At 46.2% G+C, this 21,153-nt stretch overlaps 1 protein-coding gene across 1 annotated transcript in view; it reads left to right on the top strand.

Annotated features, from left to right (window-relative positions):
• The first annotated feature begins 802 nt into the window (after positions 1–802).
• The window catches only part of LOC119386321 (polypeptide N-acetylgalactosaminyltransferase 1), a 110,982-nt gene continuing 90,631 nt past the window's right edge, over positions 803–21,153 (top strand). The window contains exons 1-2 of the mRNA XM_049414309.1: positions 803–1,428; positions 2,018–2,187. Of these exons, the coding sequence (XP_049270266.1) occupies positions 986–1,428; positions 2,018–2,187 (613 nt within the window). The 5' untranslated portion in view covers positions 803–985. The remainder of the gene's footprint in view (positions 1,429–2,017; positions 2,188–21,153) is intronic.

Below are 21,153 nucleotides of genomic sequence, written 5' to 3'. Positions count from 1 at the left end.
GCGTATGTGCATGCATGTTACAGCACACACGTCATATAGGAAATACTATGTAGCACTGCATGTGTGCGATTGCTGCAAATGTACATTGCGGTCGTGAAAGTTGTTTCGCGGTGAAACAGGGGCGTAGCCAAGGGGGGGGGGTTCAAACCCACCCCCCTCCCCGAAATTTTTCAGTTTTGCTTGCGTATATATACACGCACACATACAAACGCACGCACGAACATACATAAAGTATGGTTGAACCCCCCCCCCCCCCCCCCGAAAAAAATTTCTGGCTACGCCCCTGCGGTGAAACGAAATGTTTATCACCAATCGAAGCGAATCTAAGATGTCATCGCTAGTATTGGGCAGCTTGGTCGAAGGAGGCACGTGCCTAAACGAAGAGGTAGTGCCACATTACGTACGCGGCATTTGCCTAGTTGGTGATGTCTGATATCGCTCACCTCGACGTATCGTCCAGCATCGCAGGATACTGCCGCTGTGGCAGCAATTAGCGTAAAATTATTTTTCAGGTTTAGTCGACATCGAGGGACATAAACGCTCTCGACTATTTAAGTAAGTAGGAAAAAAATTAGTGCTATTTTCGGGATATGTTCTCCGTCGCAGCTCAGCGAATATTTAAAAAAGGCGCGGGAAAACCAAGAGTTTTGTTTCTTTCGGCAGATGGCGCGAGCTGCTACCTCAATTCCAAGAAGAAAAAAAAACGAGCTTCCGCCTATCCCCCTGCTTCCGCGAGGCTCATTCATCCAGTAGGGCAAAACATGGTTGCCTCGCTGCGAGTCGCTGCTTCCCTCGCGTGCTCCCACTGACGGCTGACGCTCCGTTTCGCCAGCTGGGTGTGTGCCACGTGTGTTTTTCGTAGTCATGTCGAAGATCTCGAGAATGCCGCGATACGTCCACACGAGGGAACACCTGTCGCGGCTCGGCGCATCGTCTCAACTCCTCGGCTTCGCCGTTTGATGGGCCGCGAACGCGGTAGAGCACGATGGCCCTGCTCTTCCCGCGGCGCCGTCGACCCACTGTTGTTCGTCTCCTCTCGGTGCTGGCTATCGCCGGGGTCACGGTGCTTTTGCTACGAAGCCGAATCACTTCCGACGATCACCTAGACGATCGGATCGCCTTCCGAGAACGGCTTTCTCCAAATGATGACCGTGGAAAGGCGGCTGCCACAGCGGGGGATGTGCAGAGGGCCCAAGCACCGCGCTACCACGGAGACGACAGCCCGCTGCTTCCGAACGTCTACGACCCGGATGAAGTAGAGTTCTTCAACAGGCTCAACGAAGAGTGGGGCAAGAACGGTGCGGGAGTGACTCTCACGGGCGACGAAAAAGAAAAGGCCGACAAGGAATTCTCGAGAGCTGGCTTCAACGCCTACGTTTGCGACCGCTTACCGTTAAATAGGACACTGGGTGACCGTCGCCACCGCAGGTAGGATGTGCACTTTGTCACTGATTTTTTAATTGGGTGCCCGTAGACTGAATGAGATCGCGTTTGCGAATGCCGCGATCTTCACGTTTTGCTCTGACGCGCGTAACCGATTCGAACGTTGATTACTTTCCGCTTCGAGCTTCCTTCCCCGTTCCCTTTTCACGTAACGATTGGAACGGCGGAAAGTGAGGCAACGATTACCTGCAGTTTCGAATCGTCCCGCTTGCTTCCACGTTCATTTTCAGAATGTTTCTTTTGTTAAACAACTTGATATGCGCGTGTACTTAGGCGGACGGTGTCGCTGTGTTGTGCAACTCGATGAAGTGGAGTAGTGCTACCGCACAGGTAATAGTAGCTGTTGCCCCGAAACGGGATACGGTGTCAAATGGCCCGTTGGTGATGTGTAGTAGCTGCGACATAATGCATCCAGCAAAGCTTCGTGTTGCCACTCGGGATTGTATTGTCTCGCTGGCGTTACCGTTGTGCAAGGTGATCGGGATCACCTTAGGCAGGATGCGAGCGTGTCGTCGCTGACACCGTTATCTGTTGGTGTCACTTGCCTCTGTTTTCCTGCCTCTCTCTTCCGCAGCTGCCGGAATGCGGAGTATGACGTCGACAGCCTACCCACCGCTTCCGTGGTGATTATTTTTACCGACGAACTCTTCTCGGCACTCCTGAGAACTGTGTACAGCGTGATAAACCGCACCCCACGCCGCCTACTGAGGGAAATAATCCTCGTCGATGACTACAGCCAAATAGGTGAGTGGACGCGCCACAAGTCGACGACTTCACGTTTCGTGACAACTTTACTGATCTCTGAGCGAGTACACTTGCCTATTGCATTTCCTACTGATGTAATTTCTTCCCTTCATTTCTTTTTCACACGATCAGATTGCACCTAAGTGTATTTAATGTGTTTTATTAATCTATGTTTTAAGTGCTTTTCTTGGCATGTATGTGCATCAACTGTTGCACCTCTCATAGCCTAGTGTGCATCACTGGGCTACCTCTTAACTTGTTTTTGTTGCAGTTTGGTTTTGCTAGAACACCTCATCTGCCCTCTTGACAGTGCATCTGTTTGCTGTACTTAGAAAGTGTGGTATCATAAAGACCTTGCAGGTTCCACTGGCAGCTGACATTGACAGTAGCCTTTTGATGACATAAACTGCCTTTTCGTGTTAAATAATGCTATTATAGAATAGCTTGACCAGAGTAATGTAGATCACTTCGTTTATCATCAATACAAAGCAGGTTAGCTATCCCTGCCGTTCAGTTTCATCCTTCCATCATCTACAATAAATGTTTAGGTCGATGAATTTCATTTCAGTTTTCTTGACTTGTGTCCCTCCTGTCTTACTGCTATAGTCGGAATGCAGGCGTGGTGCATGAATATAGAAAGAGAAGTACAGCCCTTGGCTACAGCCCTGAGATGTTTGATTTAGAGAGGAAATCAAACGGCTATTGCATAATGAAGAACCAAGCCCTAGGCTGGTAATGAGACGGGTAGTGATCACGTTAAGTGCCACCTCCCATGCACAAAGCCTGGCACAGAAAGTTTTCAGCGTAGCTGCATAGGGAGGAGCTGTGTTTTTAATTAGCAGAGAAGTACTTTTGCATTTACATAATGTGAAATAATATTGTGAACAAATGTATAATACATATAAGATTGACATTAAGAAATGTAAGGTGGGTGTCTCTTAACCTCACAATGATCCTTGAAGTGCACGTGAAATCTCAGACCTCGTAACTTACAAGATCTTTGGAGTTATAGATCCTTGAAGGGCGATGTTCCTTGAATTTCTCATAGCCATGGCATTGCATTTTCGACTTATATTTATACCTCCACTTTTGTTTCTGTTTTCCCGTGCCTTTTCCATTGAGGTTGATCACAAGTATGTTATAAGCGTATGTTATAAGCCCGAATCAACAGAAGCTACAATTGTACTGCAATTAGAAAATAAAGTTTAAAATTGCGGTTCATTTACTGCTGTCATACCTTAGAAGTCCTAATTAGCAGCTGCATATTGTTCTAGATGTGTATAATGGTGGAATGAACCTAGCACAAACTTCCAAATTTTGATCACAGCAATGACAAAATGATTTTGTGACTGTCACCTACAGTGTACAGCTAGTCCCTCCGCCCCCTCTCTCCCCCATCCCCCTGAACATAGGGAGCCTGCACCTCTGCGTGTATCAGTTCCACATTTACATTTAAGTGTATGTACATTTTTCATTCTCCTGTTCACACATTGTAACTTCTCATGCAGAGAACTTCCTTTTTTGTGAGGGGCTGGTCACGCTACTGGGAAACGTTTGTTTCTAGCTGCTAGACAATTTAATTTTCATTGTCTCACTGCTTTACGACTGCTTTATCAACCTATACACTAAAATTACATATGTGGCTGTATTATGTAACAATTCTTTTTTTTTCTTCTATTAGTTTCCTGTCATCTGTCGCAGCGAGTTTTGACGTCAGCGACAGCGAACGACAGAAATAATGTAAAATGAAAGAGGAACCTGAGCTGTAACAAAAAGGATATGGAAGTGCCATAAAGGAAATTTAACTGCTTGCGTTCTTTAGTGTGTACCGCAATCTAAGCTCAATGTTTGGGACACGTGCCGGTGACATTGTGGCAAATAGCATGCAGCACTACATAAAGTATATAGCCTACGAACCGCCGTGGCAGATCTGATGCCGTGAAGCTTTTAAATGTCGCAGAAGCGACATTTTAAAATGTGATATCGCGCGTAGTTCTGGTTGCAACGCGAAGCCCGTAGTTCGCCCCGCGCCTACACACGGAAAATTGATGGACTAGCAGTCGGCGTTCTTTCGGCTGCACTATGCGCAGTAAAGGTCGCACGGGTCTTCGCGAAAGACCATATATAAATTAAAGGAGGCAGAGAAGGAACCGGGAAGCACGGTAGGCACCAAGTATCTCCGGGCCTGTGCTTAAAAGCGACGCGAAACGGGTGGATTCCGCATGCGGTGGTCGAAAAGCGACAGCTCCTTACGCGTGCTTATTTTTCTAAGAGAGACGTCAACGATCTCCGGATGCTTACAGTGCCAGGTTACGCGGTGAATGATTGTCGGACAATGGAGTCGCGAAATAATTTGTGGCTCGGCCCGCCAGCGAGTGCCATCCTGCCACCATAGCCGTGTCTTTCAGCGATCCGGCATATGACAGTCTGATGTCATGTAAAAAGATGGAAGAAGATACGAAAACAACCAGGCACAGCCAAGCACCTTGGTTATAGTCCTACGTTGACGACCCAGCGCGCGACCACGGCTATGGCAACTGCCGCCCTAGCGCCCCTTGTGGATGACGTCACGAGAATGCCTCCTGTAGTGTCACACGTCATGCTGATCTCGGTACCCGGCCAGCGTACGGGCTCCATATGTGCGCACTGTTCAGCTCACTTGTGTCCTTGCTAACGAGTGTGCCGTCTGTTGTTTAAATTCGCGGGCACTTCTCTGACCGTTGTCATTTGATCACCGCGTTATCCCATCCCCATAGCTGAATTATCCGTCAGTAGGTCATTCATTCATTCATCTCTCTGGCACCCAGACAGTGCTCGAGGTTGATCCGATGACTGCAGTGACGTGGCAGACAATGCACGAGAACTCGCGGTGGCACTCGGTGGGCGGGCGCTACTTGTTGTCAGAAGCCATATGCATTCCGCTGGTGCAGGCCTACAACGTTATGAAACAGCCTGCTCTACATTCGAAACGTCTTATACTGCGCCATTTACTTTGAAATCGAACTACAGTAGTCTATGGTGTTTGATTTCTAGAGTGCGGCGGCCGCATCCTGACTGCTACGTGCAGGCGGGACACGTGGAACAATAAACATAAAAGACGACTAAAATATGACCACTCTGTCTCACGCACTCTCTGTGTATATATATATATATATATATATATATATATATATATATATATATATATATATATATATATATGTGAGAGAGAAGACCCCTTGTCTTTCTCCTTCTCTACTTCCATAGAGAGATCTTCCCTTGCATCCGAGTTACTGATGACGACTGTGGCTTGACTCTGTAAATCTCACCCATAGCGATATGACAGACAGGTTTATAGAGATAGATATTCGTTGTCCTCGAATCCATTATGCGAATGAATACTTCGCAGTGCAAGGTTTTCGTGAGACGTGTGCCGGCTGTCCTGAGGACGCATTAGTGTGTGTGTGTGTGTGTGTATATATATATATATATATATATATATATATATATATATATATATATATATATATATATATATATATATATATATATATATATATATATATATATATTCTCTATCGCTTGTTTTCCGTTTCCTGTAGAACGTGTCTCTGTACTCATCTGAAAGAGTCTTGGGTGGCTGGCTCACACCACTAGATCGCTTATCGTCGCCGCCTTTGACAGAGGCTTCGCCGATGTTTACTCTTTGGTGTGCGAGTGGCGAGCCTTGAAGATGTGCAAAGCGCGCAGTGTCGTGCCCTCCGATAAGCCCTTTTTGAGAGTGTGGCATGTCCGTTGTTGGTTTGATGTACTGTCGACGTGTAACGGGCTCATCTACGGCCGCCTGAGCATAAACATACCTTTTCTTTCTCTTGATAGCGATTCTGGTGAGTGCGTAACACAAGCGCTGGCGTGTACTGAGCCACATGAAAGGGGTTTAAGCTCGACGGCGCACGTGAAGCTCGCTACCATGCACGGTCCCTGAAGTGCGTGATGCTCAGATTCTCCATAGTTCTTGACATATATTCTCATGTACTCATCCGTTAAAGTACAATATCTGTGCGAGCGTAGCGAACCTGTACAGCTCGCCGGGAAAGAGGGCGATGAACGGCAGGCACCGCTATAACGGAGGCATTGACGGTTGTTTTAGCTAAAAGAAGAACTTGTTCTTGGCCTAGTCGGTGAGAGTATGTAGGCACAATTTGCCGCTAAAAAGGCGCTCACAAAAGGCGAGGACGACGACACGTCGTCCTCGCCTTCTTCTGTGCGCGTCTTTTTAGCTGCAAATTATGCCTTCATGTTTTAGCTAAGCTTACTGTTACTAGTCGCGCGTTACTGAGAACCGAGGAAATGTATGACATTGGGCGAGCTGAATGGAATGCTTGCCAAAACATTCCAACTGTCCCCTCATACGGCATAGAGAAAGGTTAAAATTATATGTATGGTTACTTGGATTAGCAAGGCAAGGTGATTCTGGAGATCGTAAAATGTGCAAATAAATACAAAACAAAAGAAGCACGCATACAACCACTAAGCGCTGTGTGTGTAACCACAGGAGAGAGAGAAAGAACATACAACCCTACGACACGAAATGAGAGAGACATATGTGTATTTTCTTTCGTGTCGCGCACATGTGGTTGTCGCGCTATTTGTCGACACAGGTGTCAGTGACGTTCCTTTTAAGAAAGCACTTGCACTCTCAGAAAAAAAAGAGTAATTTGACTCTTTTCTTTTTGTGAGTTCTGACTTGCCACGTGTATGACTCTCTTTAAAGAGACACGTGAACTCCCTTTGTCGACTATTATACTCTGGTCGGAGAGTCGTGATACCCGAAAGAGAGTTTACGTGCCGCTTTAAAGAGAGTCGTATACGTGGCAAGTCAGGACTCACAAAATATATAGTCAAAGGACTCTTTCTTTTTTGTCTTAAGTGTGCCGCGGGTCTGATCGTTCGCCGGTATTGCGTTCTATATAGATTTACTTCTTCGGTTCATTAACGGGATACTGCTACCCCTGGCACATGTAATCACATTCGTAGCGAATGGGATTAGATGTTAATGCCATTTTTGCTGCTGCCTCACGGGCACAGCGAATGAAGTTTGCAACTAATGGCATTCACCCATTAAATGTGTTTTCCGAACTCATGAGTGCGCGGCATGTGTTGTTTAGACGACAGGGGCTCGGCAAAAAAAAAAAAAAAAAAAGAAATCGGTAACTTAAAGCAAAATGCAATGAGAGTTAAGGTTCTTATTAATGGTATTGCAAACTTTTGATAATTTTTTACGTACAGCGCGATAGTTGAAGCAATTCGTGCAAGTGCATTTTTTCCCCCGCAGAATCCGACTAGTGCCCCTGGACTTGTACAATCGGATAGTGTCACTAGTCGGTTAGTGTCCCTGTATGTGTTTCCGCAGGGAGCATAAATCCGACATGACGCCAACGCCTCCTGTCGGCTACGTTTAAAAACGCTTTCATTTTCTTGTCTTTCAAGTTATAGTCAAGTGGTGCCGCGGTAGCAAGGTCAGAATTTCGCACGCAATATCTATCCGCCAGCCATGGAAGTAAAACTCTGCACTTTCGTCAAAGGAGAATGATAAGAAGCAAAAAGCGCACTGCACTAACGACAAACATGGACATCAATTTCGAAAGCCATCTTGTGTACCCGTGTAGACCAAGAACGCAGGAGAGCAATGACACTCAGTACGAATTATAGTGTGAATGACATCGCGTGTACCGTGCGACACCCACTCTTGCGGTTAGAACGCGCTAGGTAAGCTAGACAAGACGCTCGAAAAAAAAGCAAAAACGAAAAGGAAAACGTTATGGCGACGTCGCCTTGAATCATATTCAGGGGCTTACTATCTAAGTTCTTGCACCTGTTCGCCGTGACGTCATATAGTCTGAAGGCGTTCTTCTAGCGCCTATAGTTATTTTTCTCTAAAAGCTGGTTTACAGTTGTGTTCCAAAGGATTGAAAAAAAAATACTTAACATAGTTAGTAACTGGAACTTCTAATCAGCCGGCGTTGCTAGAATACGAAATAAACAAATAAATAATCACCTATGAAATCCCTGACCTCGCACTGGTGTACCGGCGTCGGCAGGTGCAAAGTTTGAAAAGAATGGAGCTTTGATTTTCATTACTTCTGCCAGTAAAAAAAGTACTACAGTCCCGAAATTATTGACAATAGAATTTGCACAGAATAACCTGTCATGCATGTCTTGAATAATTTGGTATTTCTATTGTCTTTAACCGAGCGCATGTGCCGCCTTATGGCGTTTCTGTTTCTTCCTTAACTATCTGGATTTTTTTCTGTTTTGCTTATATGGAGTAAGTACCTTGAAACATTATTCAAATAGTTTGTCTAAGAAAGAGAGGTATTGAAATAGAAACTTGGTAGAGGTGCTCCTGAATATACAAAGAAGTACATCAGGTTACGCAGTCCTCTGTCCATACTCGTTATTTTCGCGCTTATTCGTGGCTGTGTATTGTAGATCGATCACAAGTGGAATACTGCTGCTACCAAGCCTATTGACGATTTTGCGTAAGACACGTGGGCGCCGCCACCTTGGGCTGTTAAACGAATGTTTTCTTCTTTTTGAGTATCGAGACGTGAATTAGTACGGTCATGAAACGTGGAATGCACCAACCCAATCGTTTTCGCGCGCATGCATCTACCGTAGCCCTGTTTCTTTAGTTGTTAAATGTACAAAACAGCAACGTTAACAGCCCAGTATCTCAGCAGCGAAACCCACCCGTAAAATAGCCTATATAAAGTGTTCTCGCATTCTGAGAGGATATATGTTGTCCATATCCACGCCACCAGTACAGCGAAGGTTCTCTCATGAGTAACGGGCGCAAATCCCTCAGCTTTTTGCTGGTTGTACGCGCCGCAAGTTATTGCGGAGCCAAAAGCACGTCATGGCGATGATGTTTTAGACATAGCAGTAGCAACGTTTATGTAAGCGTCCATACTTTCAGAAAGATGGAAGTGCGCCAGCACTTCGCGCATTGTGTGCGGAAACGATGGAAAGGAGCAGCTGGGCGCTGTATTAGTGGAACGAGAGAACATCTGAAGGAACGTACTTTTTCTATGTTTCCGCTTCTCTTATTGGTGTTAATTTTGCAAATGGTCTGCACGCCAGTGTTGGCGAATGTAATGAAACGGCGGCATGTGGCATTGGACATAAAATATTCGTTGCGTATATTATCCATTACACCAGAGGTCTCAAACACGCGGGCCGCATTCGGCCCGCGTACCTTTCGCTAGCGGCCCGGCCCACAAATTACTGTTTTAGTCCCATATTTCTTTTTATGACTGTGACTGAAGTTTTGTGACATTGCTTTATGACACTAGCATTGTTTTCTCGCCCATTGCGATTAATAACGGTTTGCTCGGATATGCTTCGCTAACGTCACTGGTCTGAAGCATTCTTTTTCGAGAGACGCCCCGCGCCGGCACCATGTCTTAAAACATAACCATGGAGCAAAAGCTCTACATAATTCAGAATCGGCGTCCATATTTTAGTCGTTCTGGAGATCGCCATCGATATCTTTCTCGAATCCTGACTCATAATCTCCTTTCAGAAATGAAGCATATGTGAGATATGGGAAAGGCTTTCTTTCAAACATTAGCTGACATTTTGTTTAAGCCCCCCCCCCCCCCCCTGCCTTCGCTCCAACCATCTTAGCTGCCCCGACCCTTGCGGGACTAAATGTTGTGGCTGCGGGCCTGCGGCCTGCTAGCTGAAGTGAGCTTGAGACCCCTGCGTTAAACGAATACCGTCATTGTATTTTTTCTTACCTTATTCAGCTCGTCGTTCTGTATGTGTCTAATATCTAATATTGTATAATTTCACATATTTTAGGCAGTACAGGGTGCGCCATATTGATAAGTCTGGGCTGTGGCGCATGGTTTATTCCTTGCCTTTCGTCACACTCGTGGTTTGTGGTGCGCTCGTGTAGTTACATGTCTGTTCTATATACTAACCTGTACACTGCAAATTAGCCGTGACACCGCGCAGCCGCGATTTCGGATCGCGTACATGTATACATGTGCCTCACTTTACGCGCTGGAAATACGCTCTAAATACGTCTCTTGGGGCTACTGCTTTAGAGGGCTGTTGTGTTACATATACTCTAATACGAAATCGTTGCGAGCTGCTCTTAAAATGACTTATTCAACGTAGTCTCTATGTATAACCCCCGTCCGTCCACGAATTAATAGGCAATCAATATGTAGTTGATTTGTAATTAAGTAATAGGCGCAGCGGAAGACTTCCTTGTACAGCTCGAGGCCCGACATCCAGGAGGCCATACTACTGGGTTGAACTGAGAGGGTAGTGCCAACGTAGCGCGGAGGGGCGCCGTGGCACCAGCCGCCCCGACGGCGTAACCTTGTGTAACAACCTCCCACTCACCTGTAGCCGTCAGCGATGTTCTTCGATTGATTGATTGATTGATTGATTGATTGATTGATTGATTGATTGATTGATTGATTGATTGATTGATTGATTGAAATAAATTTAATGAGGTCCTGCGGGACTCGCCCTAGCGCGCAGTGGGCGACTCCCACGTCGGAACCGTCAGGCCGATGGAAAAAAATAATATTTTCACGGCCACCGTCCTCAGGGGTAGTTTCGCAATTGTTCAGGCTTCTATTTATGCCGATAGCACGATTTGAAGCCACCAGAAGGGCTCGGCGAACAAGCTTTTAGCATCCTTGAAAATAGGGGCGGCTGGTCTTGTGATCGTTCATCACGAGAATAGCTTCTTCGCAGAGACTGTCGGGTGACCTCAAATTTCGTTATTAGCATTAATATATAGAAATGCGAACGATTCCGAAACTATCCCTGGGGGCGGTGGTGCATGTTAAAAACATTGTTTTTTTTCCTTTGGACAACAGAGGCAGATGGCTAGAGGGGTGTGAGTGGAAGGTTGCTACGTACGGTTACGGTAGTAGTGGATTGAGGATATAGGAAAGACGCTTATTTATGCAACCCACGTGAGCCCGGCGCAGCGTTGTAGTAGGTAGAGCGAAGGGCACCGAAGGGGGTGGAAAGGAGAGGGCACGTTCTCGAGATATCACACAACCAGCGCCAGGCCGGGGTTCCTCTCTCCCCATCAGAAAAACCGGCGTCACTGGGAATCGAACCTAGCGCCTTCCACATTGGAGGCGGAAGCTATGACCACATGACCACCGATGCGGTGAGCACGGTTGCTGTGGCTAGTGCTTGCGCATCTCCCCCCACCCCTTACCTCCAATATATGGACATTTGGAGGATATTTGGCCTCTAACACAAGGCAACTTCCCACTGCTCCTCGCTACATATTACTCTACGTTCTGCTTGCCATGTTTTTCCGCGTTTTTCCAAGTGGCTCAGATCGGACTTAATGCGTACACTTTGCAGTGTCATACATGCTTAGAGCACGTATGCGGAGTGGTTTTATTTCGTATTTCCATGTAGTTAAGCGTTTCATTTTGTCTTGATCCATCCGCGTATGTATAGATACAAGGGAGGCACTGTGCGTGTGGAATGCGCAGCTCTTGACGCATCTAAGGCCTTCGTGCAGTCCACGCGGTGCCGTCGCGTGTGCCGACGTCATGGGCGCAGCCGGTCTGGCATCGTTAATCGATCGCTATGGGGAAGTCTCGGAATGTTACAAAACGGTCGTTCCGCGGACTGTACATTCGGCTCGCGCGCACCCTCATTAATCTGGAACGCGTTCCAAACGTCAGACTGAAAGCTGCGCGCGGATTCCATTTGCCGCGTTGCACAACACTGTCGTCTTCGTCGTCGTCTGCGTGGCAGAAGAGGCTACGCCGGTTTTGCTTCGTGCTCCGAATGCTGAAGCGTTTGTGTCCGTGGCCTTGACTCGAGCGCGCAGGTGTCGCAGACTTGGCTGTACGCGTTTAACGCCAGCTGCGCGCCGTTGTAAGTTACTCACTCCACTGCACTCTCTCGAATCTTCATTCTTCTCCGTTTTTTGCTCTCCTCCTGCACGTTTGCCCCCTTTCTTCATTTGGCTTTTGTGAAGGAGCGGCTACAGCCGGAGTATAGAAGCATTGTCCGAGGACGACGTCACTAACCGCGCTCGTCCGTCCGCCTCAATTCTTTATTTATTGATTTTTTTTTTCGCGAGAGAGTCCGGTTGGAGTTGGATGGCCGTTAGGTATACGTTAGGCGAAGAAATGGGTTGTACAACGCGCGCAGGCGGCCTCGTTTTGCGCCGGATTGTGGTTGCGCAAAAAGTTCTCCGCTTTGGACTGCAGCGTGCAACTTCGTACCCCTTCCTTTTGTTCTGTGCAAAGGTGTTGAGGTGGAAGGTGATGGCTAAAGCACAGCACACATCGTGATTCGTGATTCTCTAGGCTGGGCGTAAATAGCTCTGGACCTGATTACGTGCCACTGGAGGTGTTCCTTTTACCTAGTCCAATATTGCTTCCTATACCTACGTTGACTTGACTATGAAACCGTCGTGTTCACCGCGGGGCAGACGTGTAATCTGCTTCCTCGCTTCTGATGGCAACGGTCAGAAACTACGATGAATTAAACTTCATTTGCGCCCAGAACAAAGAGACAGCAGAAGAAAAATGGAGACGCACATGGCGTGGAAGTCTTCGGACAGGGCGATTGTGCCTTCTGTACAGGAAATAAGTAAAGAGCAATATCCTTTGTGGGGGGAGAAGTAACCGCTTGCCCTACATTTAACTCGAACTCTCGTAAACCTCCACTGGTGTAGCATTAGACAGTTATAGTTTAGCGTTAGCGTGATAGCGGGGGTTAAGGGAATAGCGTTACCGTGCCGCAAACGTTGGTTGCGGAAAGCGTGTTTTAGTTTAGCGGGATAGCGTTTACGTGCCACGGTGGCGCCACCTAGCGAAGGGTGAATGCGTTAAAAAAAAGTGAAAAGAACAAAACCGAGAATTTTTGCCTGTATCCCCGCACGCAGCAATATTATCCTTTTTTTAGTGAAAATAAAAGTAAATAAATGTGAACTAAGCACCAAAAGCGAAAATTTTCATGTTGCAGACTTGTTTACACCGATCTTCTAGATAGGCCTAGGGGCGTTCGAAATGGGAAGCGATCTCAAAAACTACGCTAAGTTATCCGTAATACCGTGTCGTCGAAGCTACCTGAGGGCAAGCGAAGCCATTTCGCACAGTCGTTTGCTACGAAAGAAGTGGATCCGTCCACATCAACGCTAAATTCAGTTCGAAGCGGGCGTCGAAAATGTTTTACGTACACTACGTTAACCACGCAAACACGCTAACGCTAAATCTGAAAAATAGCGTGCGTACGGTAAACGCTACAGGTCACGTACGGTACTGCGCATGCGCATTTCGGTCCCGCTATTCCGGTAAGCCCGCTATTCCGTTAAGCCCGCTAAACTATAACTGTCTATTACCTCTAGCGTATGTAAACGTACGTCATACGGGTGCGCGAGGACGTGCAAGACAAGCAGTTAATTTCGGTCGAAATGAACTTTACGATTGACTATGATGGTGCTGCTGCGATCCTCATACATTGTGTAGCACACGCCTTCAGACCCTTCTCAACAAGGACTCTGCTAAGGCAGTTGTGCTCCTGTCTATATTTTACAAAGATAATGTATTATCTGTAACACAAAATCATTATTTCCCCAATTAACTCCTCTCTTGTACATCGGTAGTCATCGCCATATTTTATTACCTATATCTTTTGCGCTTTTATAGCGACTCATTTTAGGCCCATTTACAGCCACATCACACATACACACCTGAATCGTTTCCAGTCAGTTGTCACTAACCAATATTGAATTGGCGCTCTTTGGCCATGAGTGGCCCTTGCGCCATTAAAACCTATATATCAATCAATCAATCAATCAATCAATCAATCAATCAATCAATCAATCAATCAATCAATCAATCAATCAATCAATCAATCAATCAATCAATCAGCTTTTTCGTTGACGAAAAAAAAAGAAAAAGAAAACGCTTTTTAGTGCGCAATAATCTCCCCCTCTCCCTTTTTTTTTTTTTTCATGTCACCGCTGACAAAGTTATCGATGCCGCAGTGTCCCACGAAATAGCGGCTGCATAAACGTATGTGACGCCATATACATAAATCATGGCGAGCTTACAGAAACTTCTTAACATTGTGAAAGTACATATGCAAATAGCGATGAATATGGTCTAGTAATCAGATCATCATCCTAAATCAGGCGATACTGTATTCACGCTGTCATCCTTTCGTACTACCGGCGCTCCGATAACGAAATCCGACGTTAATCCGGTTTACTCAAAGTCGCCTCGTTTTCTCTGAGGATGATCGAGACAACGATCATATGCGACGCCCCTTCTAGCCTTTACGCAAACGCTCCCGTTCGCGAGTAGCGGCGTCAGATAGATGTCAGCTTCTGGATGACAATAAGCGATGGTTATCGCGTTTTCGCGCACCGAATCGTAACACCCACGCGAGAAACGTAATCTATCTTGCATACTAAATGCGACATCTAAATCAATTGATTTAGATGTCGCATTTAGTATGCAAGATGCACTTAAGCGCATGCTACAGCAAATGTGCTTAACAGTTTAAATATGCGCGCCTATAAAAATTGATCGTATTTGTAATGTTGTCGAGGTTGGGTGGCTTTTCCATACTGCTTTCAGCCGGATGCATCGGCGCTAGAAGTCTTCGACCAGCTGTGATCTATTCGTACAAGCGTGTTTAAATTGTTAAGAACATATGTACATTTGCAGTCGCAGTCAGGTGTCATATTTATTGTACAATAATGGATGATGTTTCTTGCATAAAAAGCGCCGTTCGAAAGCGCCGTTATCATCGCTTAACTTCTGACCTCTAAACTTATGGGTTATGCTGTCCCGAATTAATGCAACATTATGACGCTTTATACGAGGTTACGATTGGGCCAGCCGTTAGGCTATGACGGTGTACGCCATCAGAGCAAACTAAATTTTTCTTTTCTTTTCAGTTAAGTTTATTCGACGTCATCACGTACTGTCAGGATCACAGAGAACAATTCATTTTGTTTAATTGCTTGAAGTATGTGCCCTCGGTTGGCACGCATCAGGGTACGACATTACGGTGTTTGCATATTTACATCCTATTCATTCTAAAAGACTGGGCGTGCAAGCGCGGACAGAAGAAAGAAGTCAAGACACCACAGACTTCTTTCTTGTGTCCGTGTTTGCACGCCCAGTGTTTTATAACGAATACTTACCAACTAGCTCAGCTCTCTGTTATTCTTTACAACCTATGTGTAAACTTTAAGGCACATAAAAGTCATTCACGGTGTAACAGTTAGTTCTGAATGCTAAAATGCTAGTTCTAAATGCTAGTTCTAAATGCTTGTTCTAAAAGCTAGTTCTAATTCTATAACAGTACAGAAGTTCAGGGGAAGACGGAGGCTTGCAGAGATGAGAAATTGTTGAACACGAAATGTCGTTGGAGCCAATAACGTTTGGACAAGTTCTCGTTTGGGGAAAGCGTTGGCTCTAGCTACATTTCCTGTTCACGGCCAGATTCCCCATCAGTTCTAAATGCATGCCCATAAAAGAATCAAAAAAGAAAAACCATTCTAACACGAAAAAAAAAAAAGGAACCACGGACAATGATGGAATGCTGCGTGGTAGGACATAACTTCTGAATCTGTTACAGAAAGCGCGTTATTTTGTGGAAAGCCGCATTAACAAAATTCTGAATACGTTTGGTACAGCTTGTGATACATTCGCATTAATATTACGAGCTGTATCGCAAGCTGTTTTTATTGTAATGCGTACGCAGCTGCTGTCGCATATGAATTATTACGAAAGCACTCTGGCGTTATCACTCGCCGCTCAGTAAGCACCACCAAGCTATTTACCGCACATTGAGAAAGAGAGAGAGAGAGAGAGGCGCACACAGCAGCACTGCCAGGTTTGACGATTACATTGTCACTTCACTTCTTGTTTTTCTTTCTTTTTCGGCATGCTTGTTGACAGCATCCTGCTCAAGCTCCGACTTTCTCTTCTTTTTTCTTTACTTTTTTGCTTTGTTTTACGCGCTGGCAGGCCTTCCATTCAGTCAGGCCGCGCCGGTGTGGCCGGAAAGTGGTTAGCGTGATGGCATTGGAGACGGCTGGCACGCTTTCTTCGTGTACGGTATATATATCTTTGGCTTCTGCGTGCACCGTAGGCGCTAAATTACCGCTATGCCGACCGGCTCGCCTCCGTGTTTATTTTATGGTCCGTTTTTTTTTTTTTTATTCTTCTGCCACTGTTGCTTCTCCGATGGAAGCGAACTAGTTTCGTCAAGGGCGCGGCGCACACCGCGACGGTGCTTGATTCACGATCCTCTGCGAAGCGCCCCGCGTTTTTGCCCCTCACTTCTAACCGCATTGCAGGGTTCCGTTATCTCTTCTGCTAATTCGATGCATCGTGGCGCGTAATTTCACTGTTGAGGTTGCAAAGGGCCTTCACTGAGCAACCCGGACTAATTTAATTTACACACGGATGACTCTGGGTGATAAATCGAAAGTGCGCATGCATAACATAATTGAATGTTTCGGCGTAGCCGTAGTCTGTTCTATAGCATCTGAATTTTGGAAGAGACCAGCCATGGTAGTCTATAGCAGTTGAAGTGTTGCGCTGCTAGCTCGAGGTCGCTGGGATTCCCCGCTACGGAGGACGCACTTCTTCAGTGCCTAGTGCAGAGTCACCTGTGTATTTAAATTTAGGTGCACGTTAAAGAACCCCAGGCATTCAAAATTCATTCGGATTCTCATACTAGGCGTGCACTTGATCATATCGTGGTTTTGGCGCGTAAAGCCCCGGAATTCAATTTATTTATTTATTTTTTTTTAATACTATTACTTTGTTTCCTGGTTCTCGAGCTGTTCTTGTCACTCCGTCATTCGCGTAATACAAGTGTGGGAATGAATGCGTAAGCGGGCGCCTGCAATATTACGTTTTAATAGTCGACTTGGGACGCGAAACCCTGCTAGAGAACCGTTTAACAAGTTTGCGCATTGCGAACCTCCTTCATATTGTAATGAAACGATTTGAAAAATGCGCCAAGCGCTATAAATTCATGGGTGCTCATTCCACGCACCGGCAACACTATAGCCAATAGTAGTCGACACTAGCCAACGTTATACAATACAGATACGCAAGATTAGCCAGTGCGACTCAATATTAGTCGTTGCTGGTGTGCGTTTGAGGAAATATCTCTGCCCAGCGCTCACCCAATGCCCGTAGCGGCGTCCAAACGCAGTTTTCTCTAAAACGCTCTGTACTGCTTTTCCATCATGCGACGAAGGTAACCTTTAATCGCCCGTAGCTCCCTTGCTGCAAGGTTCTTCGCTTAAATTATGGCGCAAATGATTTACTCTAGTTGTAGTAGACAGAGCCGCTTACATAGTTAAAAAAACCGTGTCATGAATTCTTTAATCTTGGTTCCGCTACGCAAAGGTTGAAAGAATCGTGTATCATTGACGTTCTGAGCGTTAAGCGCAACTCAAACAGGCAGGGATAGAAGGGAGGACAAAACAACAGCGTGAGCGCTATCGTCTTTTCCTCCCTTCTACCTCTACCTTTGTTTCCTTTTACTCCGTTTAAGTTGCACTAAACACTCGGAACGTCATGGGATACTAACTAGTCATCGATAGAACTATCGATGGTACTATCGATATTATCGATAGTTCAGTCACTATCGAACTATCGATGGTAAAAAAAAAAAACTGTCGATAGCGCTATCGATAGCGCTATCGATAATGAATTTGATATACCCATTCATAGTATAAAATCAACCGCGCGAACTTGGTTCCCCAAGTGTGTGGTAGCAGCAGGAGCAGGCCGAAGAGCAAGGAAGTTGACATTCTTGAGCTTCTTCACCAGAATTCTTGGCTGACAATTAATTTGAATTGTTCAGGTGTACAGGAAACGAGATCGTTACATTTGACTGTACTGTGTGGCTTCAAATTTGTATAGCATTTTGTGATTTAAAAATAAAAATATCAAGAACTATAGGTTTGTTAATTGCAAGGTTTAAGAGGTTACTTTTGAGTGTTAATTTATTGATGGATTTATTTCTGCATTTTCACTATTGAAATCAAAGTAAGTAAATTTAGTATTGCTGATATTAAGCTATCGCAAATGCTTTTTGGCAATATCGCCGGCCAGCAACAACATAATTGTTCACAGTATAGTAACTATAGTAATGTCGGTAATAATACTACCGACTGTACTGCATATTGCACTATCGGTAATACTATCGATCGTTTATCGATAGTAGTACTATCGATAGTTCCTTTAGGCTATCGATAGTTCAAACAAGACTATCGATGCCAGGCCCGTAACTAGGGGGGGGTTGAGGGGGTTCTGACCCCCCCCGAAATTTTTTTGATGCTTTAACTTTTCGGGTGATACTAAAATATTTACACGCCTTCACAGCGACCCCCAGCTGCCAAAGTTACACTGCAACTTTCCTGGCATTGCTTCCCTCTTCTTCCTTTCTTCAAACCTACCAGAACACCTCAGCGCTCCCTCCCCCGCACGCGCACCTGCCCTATTTGTACAGCTTTGCACTTCGCCCTCGCGTTCCTTCGAGTCTTTTCTTTTTCGTCTTTCACCCCGTAGCAGCTCCTTTATTGATTCCAGATGCTTTCCTTGTGCATTGCCGCTGGAGAAGTTATCCGTCTGTGCGGACCGCACGTGTCGGCTTTGGGTTTCTACGAAAAGCGCGTCTCCCTCTGTGAAAGTAAACAGTTCGACAGCAACGGCAACACCAACACGACGTGCGCAAATTTGCCAGGGAACGAAACCCCTAAGCGGAAAAACTCAGCGGCGCATTCCGAGGACGCAGGCTGCAGGGTAAACTTTTCTCAAACTGTAGTCTTCGCCACCGAAACGAATCATCGAAGATGACATCTACTGAAAGACTGGCATATCCGAGCAACTTCGAACAACCTTAACCACACGCAAGGAAATCTACCTCTTCTGTACACACAAGGTATATGCGCCTCCCTACAAAGCACACAAAGCGAGGATACAGCCGGCACACAATCCGGCACCAGCGGTCAACTTTCACAGGAGAGAAAAAACGCCGCCAAGCTGGGCTGCGCGCGGGAGTACAGAGGCTGACGTCACAGCCTACAAAGTGCATTTTTGGGGGGTCACGGCTATTTAATTAGCGCAGCCCAGAGAGAATTATGCAGGCGCCCAGGGAGCCGTCTGTGAAAAGGTGACTTTTTCACAGGAACGGAGCAACACCTGCTTTCTGGACTGTACCACGGGAGTGCAAATGTCTCGGCAGTGCATTCTTGGGGGGTTCACGTATATTAAGGGGAGTATGGAGTGCCCATGGAGTCTTCTGTGAAAAGGTCTTTAAGTAGCGTTAATCCAGTTTGCTGCAGCGGGAGTACAATAATGGTCCTGCATGCACACCAGCTGTAGCGGCGTTCAGAAAACACATGCGCCACGCGGGAGCCGGCGCGTTCATCACACTTCTACATTCTAGCCACTGTAAAGTGGATAAGAGAGGAAGAAAACATCGCCCGCCGTTCACGCCAGGCAGTCGAAGCAGTCGCAAACGTCTTTTTGGAGCCACTGGCCACTTCTGTGTGCGTGCACAGGATTGCGGCAGCAAAATGAAAAGACACTCTGCAACAACGAAGCAAAGGAGTCTTGCGTCTTACTTCAAGAAAGTTCGAACCGATGAAGCGGACGGAGAAGAACCGCCTCCTTCGAAGGATAAAACTTCGCCCTCCTCAGCACTGGTGGAAAGCCAAGCGCGTCGGAACTTCTGTAGCGACTCAGGAGAATGCACCAGTTTATGTGAATCACCTGAGAACGAACACAAGCAGGACACCCATGCGCCGCCGGAAAATGATGGTGGCCGCAGTGCAACTCCAAGTGACCTTTGTTCTACAGTCAACGCTGGGCAAAGTGACGCCTTTACCACTGGGCAATGCCCAAGGAAGGTGAGTGGCATGGCACCTACACATTCTGGTTCGCCTCCCCTCTGTGCGACGAGTGCGAATATTTTGGACTTGGGACTGTTTGTCTCGAAAAGCAATAATGTAAATGATCCAGAGACGACGGAGAAGCTGCTGCTCAATCCGTGGACCCCTCCGGCTAACTATGATTATCCAGCCACAGGGAAAAGGAATCTGAAGTTCCAACCTCACTGGGTAGATCGTTACCCATGGCTTGTTTATTCAGAGAAGCTTCAAGGAGCATTATGCAAATATTGCGTAGTCTTCGCAAGCGAGTGTGCAGGAAAAGGGGAGCACCAGCGCTTGGGCTGTTTTGTAACTAAGGAGTTCACCAATTACAAGAAAGCCATGGACGCCTTTAAGAGCCACGCATCCAGCAGTTATCACGCCATGTCAACAACGCTATCGGAGAACTTTTTAGCAGTCCGGTCCCGCTCACAGCATGACATCTTAACACAACTTGACCACGGTCTTAAAAAGCAGGCGGAAGAAAACCGCAAGAACTTGCTGCCAATAATAGAAACAATCCTTTTCTGTGGCAGGCAAGAAGTACCGCTTCGCGGCACAGACGACTCTGGTCCGATAAATATGTCTGAAGTGCTGCCATTGAAAAATGATGGAAATTTCCGCGCACTGCTTAGGATGAGAGCAAAATGTGGAGATGCCGCCTTGAGAGCTCACATGGAAACATCTCCGGCGAATGCGCTGTACACGAGCCCAAAAATTCAAAATGAGTTGATCACCCTCTGTGGTAAAATCATACAAAGAAAGATAGTTGAAAACGTCAACTGAGGTTCGTGTTTTTCAGTTCTAGCTGACGAGGCCACTGATATATCTCGCACCGCCCACATTTCCCTATGTGTAAGGTACGTTGGACACGACACGTCGGGAGTGCCCATACTTAAAGAAGATTTTGTAGATTTCGTTCCCGTGTACGATCTCACTGGCAAGGCGCTGGCGAGCACAATCCTGAACAGCCTTAGAGGTCATGGCTTTGACCTGAACCTACTTTG

Source organism: Rhipicephalus sanguineus, chromosome 3, assembly GCF_013339695.2.
Source record: "Rhipicephalus sanguineus isolate Rsan-2018 chromosome 3, BIME_Rsan_1.4, whole genome shotgun sequence".
Classification (NCBI taxonomy): Eukaryota; Metazoa; Arthropoda; class Arachnida; order Ixodida; family Ixodidae; genus Rhipicephalus; species Rhipicephalus sanguineus.
This window is presented reverse-complemented; position numbering and strand designations above follow the sequence as displayed.